Here is a 9,625-nt window from a genome sequence, read left to right as displayed (position 1 = left end):
GAGAGGGATTCTGGGCGGATTCATGGCGAGGGCTGGAAAACCCAGAGAGGGATTCTGGGCGGATTCATGGCGAGGGCTGGAAAACCCGGAGAGGGACTCTAGGCGGATTCATGGCGAGGGCTGGAAAACCCGGAGAGGGACTCTGGGCGGAGTCATGGCGAGGGCTGGAAAACCCGGAGAGGGACTCTAGGCAGAGTCATGGCGAGGGCTGGAAAGCCTGGAGCGGGACTGCAGCAGTGGAAAGGAAAGTTGGACTCTCTTAAGTTATCCTTTTATTTCTTGTCTTATTCTAAGTTAATGCGAATGGCGCCATATATGTATGGTGAAGGTACACACTTTTCACTGTAGTTTTACTTTGAATAATGTCAATAAATGATTCAATTCAATTCAACATAATATGAGACAGGCATTACCTAAAGAAGCTTGTGAAAAAAGAAAACAACTTTCTTGATGAATCCCACATTTCAATAAGAATACAAAAACTCATGCATGCAGCAATATCTGCTGCAGCCCATTTTCACAGTTTATTCAATGTTGCCAAACAACATCACAGTTTTGACTGACAAAACGTGCATTAAACCCGGGTTTGCCGGGAAGGAAATGAGCGGGGTGAGAGGTAATGAGAAAACAGGAGAACTCCCCAACATTGTCTGCAGTCATTCTTGTCCTGAATGCTTTCTCTAGTATTCTTCTCGAATATAGAAAGGCTAAGTTTCATGAAGAACGTGGAACTAAATTGCTCATTGCTCAAAGCTCAAAGTGATGCTTCCGAGCTGCAGTTAATAAGCGAATTCCTTATCCTCTAGAAAGTGAATTCAAGAGGGCTGCCATTAATTTTATCTTTATTTTTGCGAATGCCATTTATTCCGTTAAAATTCTGAAAAAAAAACATTTTGAAATATAGTTCATCCACCCTCATCAAAATGAAAATCTGAAACCACTTAACAGTAACTATTTCCCTACATTTTCACAGCAGATCAAAATGTGGTACTGCCTACTCACCGGTGGTTTGAGTGGGCTGGAGTCAGTGAGAACCATTGACTTTGTCTGGCTGAGACGATCACAGTTAGCAGCTCCACTTTTCACTCTCCGCTGTACTGCCGAAGGACTAGCCTGGGATGAGGAGGGAAAATGCTCCGTGGTGGGTGTTTGCTGGACATTTGCTTTTGGTTGTGATGTAGGTCCAACCTTTGGAAAGAAATAAGGAATTCAAGCTTAGAAGCTGAAATGAATTCTCGGTAAACGTTAATTATCTGAATATCTATAATGCATCAGAATGCTTCCTGCCAATTCATACTTTGTCTTATTGACTGCCCGATAATAATTTGAAAATCACATCAACTTCCTTTTATCTCCATTCAGTTTGATCAATGTGCCAGAATTTAACCATCATAATGAGTTTGTTAACTAGGGAGTGTTGCTGAACAAAGAGACCTTGGATCCAGGTTCATAGTTTCTCGAAAGTAGAGTTACAGGTAGACAGGGTAGTGAAGAAGGCATTTGGCATGTTTACCTTTATTGGTCAGTGCATTGAGTATAGGAGTTAGGAGGTCATGTTGTAGCTGGACAGGTCATTGGTTAGGCCACTTTTGGAATTTTGTGTTCAATAGGTCAGCACACGACACCAGGTTATAGTCCAACAAGTTTATTTGAAAACACAAGCTTTCAGAGTCTTACTTCTTCTTCAGGTGTTAGTGAGAGAGGTCGTATCAAACACAGAATTTATAAGTAAAAGATCAAAAGGTCACACTGCTGATGAGGATGTACTAAACAAACCTAAGATCCTGTTAAATCTTTAATCAGTTAGAAGGTTTTAATTGATTAATATGTATATGTAAATCCCTGAATTCCTTTGAAGTCATGGTCCTGAGAGAACTAAAGGTTTTATCAGTGTAAAGAAGAAGTGACATTTTAGGTTTTTAGGTCAGACAATGCATGTTAGTTGTCAGGCCTTGTTTAGAATCTTTGTGTTTTGGTTTGGAGTCAGACTGGTTTTACTTCTAAAGTAGGAATTTATAAAATGCCACATTGACTGACATTGCACACATGGTGTGCTTTTTGTTAAAAACTGAATGTATCTGCAAATACAAATTCACCCCACATGTTCACGTGTGTGTGCGTGTGTCTGTGTGTGTGTGATGGAGAGTATGTATGTGTATGTGAGCGACAGTGAGAGTGTATGCGAGGAGGAGTGAGAGTGTATGTGATGGAGAGTGTGTGTGTGTATGTGGGGAGAGTCAGAGTGTGTGTTTGTTTGTGTGTGTGTGTGTGTCTGTGTCTGTGTGTGTTTGTGTGTGTGTGTGAGAGAGAGATGGAGAGTATGTATGTGTATGTGAGGGACAGTGAGAGTGTATGTGAGGAGGAGTGAGAGTGTATGTGATGGAGAATGTGTGTATGTATGTGGGGGAGAGTCAGAGTGTGTGTGTGTGTGTGTGTGTCTCTGTGTGTGTGTGTGTGTTTGTGCGTGCGCACTTGCATGTGTGGGGTCTGTGTGAGGGAGACAGAGAGAGTGTGTATCCACCTCATCTCTCTGCTATAGGAAAGGTATTGTGAAACTTGAGAGGATTCAGAAAAGATTTACAAGGATGTTGCCAGGGTTGGAGGATTTGCGTCATAGAGTCATAGAGTAACACAGCATGGAAACAGACCCTTCGGCCAAAACTGGTCCATGCTGACCATGGTGCCCACTCATCTACTTCCAACTGCCTCCATTAGGTCCATATACCTCTCAACCCTTCCTATCCATGTACCTATCCAAGTGTTTTTTAAATGTTGCTATTGTACCTGCCTCAACCACTTTCTGTGGCAGCTCATTCCATGCACGCACCACTCTCTGCGTGAAGAAGTTGCCCCTCAGGCCCTTGTTAAATCTTTCACCTCTCACCTTAAACCTATGCCCTCTAGTTTTCAACTCCCCATCCCTGGGAAAAAAGACTATGTGCATTCATCCTATCTATGTCCGTCATGATTTTATACACCTTACTAAGGTCATCCATAAATCTTCTATATTCTAAGGAATAAAGTCCTATTCTGGCCAACCTCTCCCTACAACTCAGGCCTACTAGTCCTGGCAACATACTCGGAAATCTTCTTTCCACACTTTCCAGTTTTACTTTGTCTTTTCTATAACAGGGTGACCAAAACTATACACAATAATCCAAGTGTGGCCTCACCAACTGTAACATAACATCCCAACTTCTATACTGAATGCCTCGACCGATGAAGGCCAGCTTGCTAAATGCCTTCTTCACCACCCTGTCTACATGTGACGCCGTTTTCAATGAACTATGTACTTTTACTCCCAGGTCCCTCTGTTCCACAATAACCCTCAGGACCTTACCATTTACTGTGTAAGTCCTACCTTGGTTTGACTTTCCGAACATTTATCTGTATTGGATTGCATTTGCCAATCTTCAACCTACTACCCCATCTGATCAAGATCCCTCTGTAATTTTTGATAACTTTCTTCGCTATCAACGATACCTCCTAATTTTGTATCATCTGCAAACTTGCTAATCATGCCTTGTACATTCACATCCAGATCACTTATGTAAATAACAAATAACAAAGGTCCCGGCACTGACCCCTGTGGCACATCACTACTCACAGGCCTCCAGTCCAAGAAACAACCTTCATCCATCACCCTCTGCTTTCTACCATTGAGCCAATTTTGAATCCAGTTAGCTAGCTCTGCCTGGATCCCATGCAACCAAGCCTTCATGACTAGCCTGTCATGTGGGACCTTGTCAAAGGCCTTACTAAAGTCCATATAGACAACATCCACTGCTCTACCCTCATCTATCCTCTTGGTTACCTCTTCAAAAAAACTCTAAATGATCTGTAGACATGACTTCCCACGCACAAATCCATGCTGACTATTCCTAATCAGACCTTGACTATCCAAATGTTGGTTGATCCTGTCCCTCAGTATCCTCTCCAATAACTTGCCTACCACTGATATCAGGCTCACTGGCCTGTAGTTGCCTGGCCTGTCTTTGCTAACTTTCTTAAACAATGGAACAACATTAGCCACCTTCCAGTCTTTTGCAACTCCACCAGTGGCTAAAGATGAAGCAAAAATCTCTGCAAGGGCCTCTGCAATTTCTTCGCTAGCCTCCCACAATGTCCGAGGATGGACTTGATCAGGTCCAGGGGATTTATCCATCTTACTGTGATCTAAAGCTGCAAACACATCCTCTCTGGTAATATGAGACAACAAGGTGCAGGGCTGGATGAACACAGCAGGCCAAGCAGCATCATAGGAGCAGAGAGGCTGACGTTTCGGGCCTATTTTATAGTCAAGTGGTCCTCCCAATTTACTGCGCTAGTAACAGCTTGTCATCTCCAGAATTATCGTCAGAAAAAGGGTCTAGGCCCGAAACGTCAGCCTCTCTGCTCCTATGATGCTGCTTGGCCTGTTGTGCTCATCCAGCCCTGCACCTTGTTGTCTCGGATTCTCCAGCATCTGCAGTTCCTACTCTCTCTGGTAATATATATGCCGTCTAAAACATCCCCACTTGTTTCCCTTATTTCCTTAGCAATCATGATTCTCTCCTCAGTGAACACTAAGGAAAAATATTCAGTAAAAATCTCCCCCATCTCCACACATAGACAGCCATGCTGATCTTTAAGGAGACCTATTCTCTCCCTTTTACTCTTAATATACCTGTAGAACCTCGTGGGATAATCTTTACCCTTATCTACCAGATCCATCTCCATGTCTTCTTTTTGCTCTTCTGATTTCCTTCTTAAGTGTGCTCCTACACTTTTTATCATCATCTCGACTGTAGTCACTTGAGTCTGATAGGTTAAATCCAATGTATGCCTTCTTCTTTTTCCTGACTTTGACTCCAAATGACTTTTTCAGAACTCAAGAAGACTCACATTGAAGTCGAAACATTAACTTTCTTTTTCCTCCACAGATGCCGCCAGGCATGCTGGGTTTCCCTGGCATTTTGTGTTTTTAACTTGTCATTGGGTGTTTGTGTTCCTGCCTTTTCAGAATCTCCTACATTCAACATTCTCTGGTGATGCAATCAGAGTTTGAGTTATAGGGAGAGGCTAAATAGGCTGGGGATATTTTCACAGGAGCGTCGGAGGTTGATGGGTGACCTTACATAGGTTTAAAAAATCATGAGGGGCATGGTTAGGGTGAAGAGCCAACATCTTTTTTTTCCAGGGTAGGGGAGTTCAGAGCCAGAGGGTATACTATAAAGTGAGAGGGGACAGATTTCAGAAGGACCTGAGGGGTAACTTTCTCATACAGAGGGTGGTGTGTGTATGGAATGAGCTGCCAGAGGAGAGGCTCCTACAATTACAACATTTAAAAGGCATCTGGATGGGTAACTGAATAGGGAGGGTTTAGAGGGATATGAGCCAAATGCTGGGAAATGGGACTAGATTAATTTAGTATATCTGATTGACATGGATGATTTGGACTGAAGGGTCTGGTACAATGTTGTACATCTCTATGACTCTACTTTGCTGAATATTAGAAGGGTGAACATTTGAATGCTTCAGATCAAAAGACATTCAAAACAGGTTTTCCTTTCCCTGAACCTGGAAGGATTGCTTCACCAAAGAATGTTGAATGTAGGAAATTCAGAAAAGGAAGGAACACAAACCCCCAATGACAGGTTAAAAGCAGAAAATGCTTGGGAAACTCAGCATGCCTGGCACCATCTGTGGAGGAAGAAAATAAGTTAATGTTTCAACTTCGATGTGGGTCTTCTTCTGTTCTGAAAAAGTCATTTGGACTCAAACCATTAACTTTCCTTTTCTTGTGACAGATGCTGCCACAGCTGCCGAAATTGTCTGGCACATTCTTGTTTTTATTTCAGATTTTCTGCAGCTGCAATACTTTTATTTTATAATCATAATTAAGTAATTCATTTGCTTTTCATCTATTAGATGAAAAACTGAAGGTTAGAAATTTGGCCTGATATTATTTTATAGTCAAGTGGTCCTCCCAATTTACTGCGCTAGTAACAGCTTGTCATCTCCAGAATTATCCTATTATTTCTCATCCTGATTAACCAATTCTCAATCCATACAAGTATACAACAACTGTAGATATTGGCATATATGTACAACCTATTACATAAGAACAAAATAATGGCACTGCAGAATGCCCCAACATAAGTTTTCTAATTTAGCATTGTTCCGTTTTAACATCACAGATTTAATAGGACCTGTATTTTATTAGGACACTGGTGTAGGGACTTGAACTTTTGTATTCTTTTATGTCAGGGCTACATAGCAATTAAATCAACTTTGGAGCAAGGAGAGGTTTTTGGTCAGACTTAAAGCAACAATGATTTTCCTTCAAATTCTGCAGCACACTTCTTTTGTGAAATCTATCATTGTGAGCAAAATTCTTTTTGTGGTCCCCACTTAACCTTTCTTGAAACATGGTTGCTGAATCCCTTCCATTAATTTTCTCTTCCCTTTTCACCAACCCTCTGAGTTGCCATTTTTCTCCACTTTCCCACTCGCCAAGTGGACAATTTGGAGGGAAGCAGTAAAAAGGGAGAGGTGCAGAGAATAATGATCAGAGAATAAAATGTCCACCATTGAGAGGTGGTGAAGGGGAGGGTCAGCAAATGACAGGGTTAGTGAGACAAGCTTTGAGTGTGAGGGTCAGCGACTGGGAGAGCCAGCAAGCGAGGAGGTTAGTAAATAGAAAGGTCAGGGCATTGGGTGGAAAGTGCGAGAGATTACGAATGAGATGGCAGAGGAGCAGGAGAGAAGAAAAGTGTGGTTTGGCCAGCTGTCAGGAAAGACAGGTGGGAGGAGCGCATAATTTTTTTTTATTTCTAAATTTATCTTATTTTGAAAATTATTTCAGTGACCAAGTGTAGAAATTTAAGATTTAATTTTGGAATTACAGTGCACTATTTCAACTGATGGGGCATAATGTTTCAACTATTTTTCTGACGAGAAATTTCCTGCAGAATCAAATTACGCTTTTACGTTGGTTGGAATGTGAAAGTCTGATTTGTTTAATGTTGTTTTACATAAAGTCACACTTTTCAGGAATGCAACATCAATGTTAAGCGAGGAATTACTGTGGGCCATTGCATGTGCTCTGTTATTCTGTTATATCATGGTTGGTTTGTATCTCAATGCCATTTACCCAACTCTGTTCCATTACCCTTGACATTAGCTAGCGAAAGTCTATTGATGTCTGTCAATATTTAAAATTTGAATTGACAGTTTTAACAGCATTTCGGGAAAGTTCATTTCTGATTTTGACCCAGAGGATGCTATGTAAATTTATATTATAGAATCCACACTACTCTTTGGCTAAGAAAGGCATGGCTCTGGGAATACATGAAGGTTATATTTTGAAATTAACAGAGTTGACAACAAAAATTAAGAATAAAGACTAGATGTTACCATTTTAAATTTTGTTTTGCTTTCATTTCTATTGCATAGCAATTATGTAGTGTCACATGTGGGCAATTTCACAGTCAAATTACAGTTTGCATCATTGAGAAACAGAAACTATTTTGCATTCATTCAAAAAGAGAGTATGACTCTCAAAAGATATTTAAAACTAAATTACTTGACATTTCTATAAGACATCATCAAATCTGAAAGGACAGCAACTTGACATCATAAGCACAAACAGGATTCATCAAGTGAACAAATGTATCATTTTACCTCATCTTTAATTCAAATTAAGATAATAATATTAAAGCTGCATTCAGAAAATTTACATCAATGTTGCTGTAAGATCTGCTGTTGTATAAACTTGCTACAGCATATCCTGCCAAAAAGTCATGGCATTGTTCATTAAGGTATTCGGCTGATATCGACATCTTCTTGTGCAAATTCTCCAAAAATGATTAACCTTTTAAAACATTGAAATTGCATTTTACTAAGAGAATAGATGATGGACATCCTACCTGGCACCAAAAAACTAATTAATACCATTATTATATCCATTGAGTCAACTTGATCATTGCACAGAAGCATAGTTCATGACATGCAAATATTTGGTCAGTACAATGCAGCAAAGAATAAAATAAATACCTTTCAAACCACAGACTGCATATCGTAGTTCTAATCAGAGGTCAAAAGTTGAATCTTTGTGCTAATAACAATTGCAAATACCTATGTATTTTGACAGGACTCGAATTTAATAATTTTCAGGAGCAGTGCATTTCGCTACTGGCTTTAAGTGTCACTAAAACAAAATGTTCTTTTTTCTACCAACAAAACTAATCAGAATTAAAGACTGACAACCTGGATGACAATAAAGACTTTGTGAGACACAGGATTTTTGCTCAAAACATTTTGCTCGTGGCTGGATTAATGATGAGCAGAACTGTAAATTCTACCCGCATATTGCTGGTGTGTTAGCATCAAATTTGACCTCCACAATCATTGAATAGAAGAGAACAGACTTTATTATCACATGCACTCGAATGAGTGCAGTGAAAAGTTTGTAATGTCGCCTTCCGGCACCATCTTAGCTACTGAGGACCTAGGTACAGATACTTTTAAGTGTAGTTACGCAGTAAAAAAATGTGTTGTCACAGAGTGAAAAAAAATAGATTAGCATGGGAACAGTTGAAAAAGTCCAGAATAGTAATAACTGACAACAAATACTTAAGTTCCAGTCCGTGCCCGCCAACCCCAGAGCTTGTTTGCCGTGGGAATTGGCCCATTCGTTCCGCTCTGCCGGAGGACTCAGCCTGTGCTTGCTCTGCCGTGGGACTAGGCCTGTGCTCACTCTGCCATGGGACTAGATTTGTGCTCATTCTCATGTGCGACTAGGCATGTGCTCGCTCTGCTATGGGATTAGGCCTGTGCTTGCTCTGATGTGGGACTGGGCCTGTGTGCGCTTTGCCATGGGACTAGGCCTGTGCTTGCTCTGATGTGCGACTAGGCCTGTGCTCACTCTGCTATGGGACTAGGCCTGTGCTTGCTCTGATGTGGGACTGGGCCTGTCCTCGCTCTACTGTGGGACAAGGCCCGTGCTCATTCTGCCATGGGACTAGGCCTGTGCTCGCTCTGCCATGGGACTAGACCTATGCTCGCTCTTATGTGGGACTAGGCCTGTGCTCGCCCTGATATGGGACTAGGCCTGAGCTCGTTCTGCCGTGGGACTAGACCTATGCTCGCTCAAATGTCGAACTGGGCCTGTGCTCGCTCTGCCGTGGGACTAGGCCCGTGCTCATTCTGCCGTGGGACTCGGCCTGAGCTTGGTCTGCCATGGGAGTAGGCCCTTGCTCGCTCTGCTGTCGGACTTGGCCTGTGCTCACTCTGCTGTGGGACTAGGCCTGAGCTCGCTCTGCTGTGGGAATCGGCCTGTGCTTGATCTGCCGTGGGACTAGGCCTGTGCTCGCTCTGCCGTGGGACTAGGCCAGTGCACGTTCTGCTGTGGGACGAGGCCTGTGCTCGATCTGCTGTGGGAATCGGCCTGTGCTCGATCTGCTGTGGGACTAGGCCTATGCTCGCTCTGATGTGGGACCAGGCCTGTGCTTACTTTGCCGCGGGACTAAGCCTGTGCTCTCTCTGCCGTGGGAATTGGCCTGTGCTCGCTCTGCTGTGAGTCTAGGCCGATGCTCGCTCTGCTGCGGGACTAGGCCCTTGCATGCTCTGCTGCAGGACTCGC

The 9,625-nt window shown here is 42.4% G+C and overlaps 1 protein-coding gene across 1 annotated transcript in view; it reads right to left on the bottom strand.

Annotated features, from left to right (window-relative positions):
• The window catches only part of LOC109915955 (rho GTPase-activating protein 15), a 580,076-nt gene that overhangs the window by 496,440 nt on the left and 74,011 nt on the right, over positions 1-9,625 (bottom strand). The window contains exon 3 of the mRNA XM_048599243.1: positions 1,003-1,188. Within this exon, the coding sequence (XP_048455200.1) occupies positions 1,003-1,188 (186 nt within the window). The remainder of the gene's footprint in view (positions 1-1,002; positions 1,189-9,625) is intronic.

The sequence above is a fragment of the Rhincodon typus genome, chromosome 7 (genome assembly GCF_021869965.1).
Source record: "Rhincodon typus isolate 14 chromosome 7, sRhiTyp1.1, whole genome shotgun sequence".
NCBI lineage: Eukaryota > Metazoa > Chordata > Chondrichthyes > Orectolobiformes > Rhincodontidae > Rhincodon > Rhincodon typus.
Note: the sequence above shows the minus strand (reverse complement) of the source record. Positions and strands in the feature narration are given on the sequence as shown.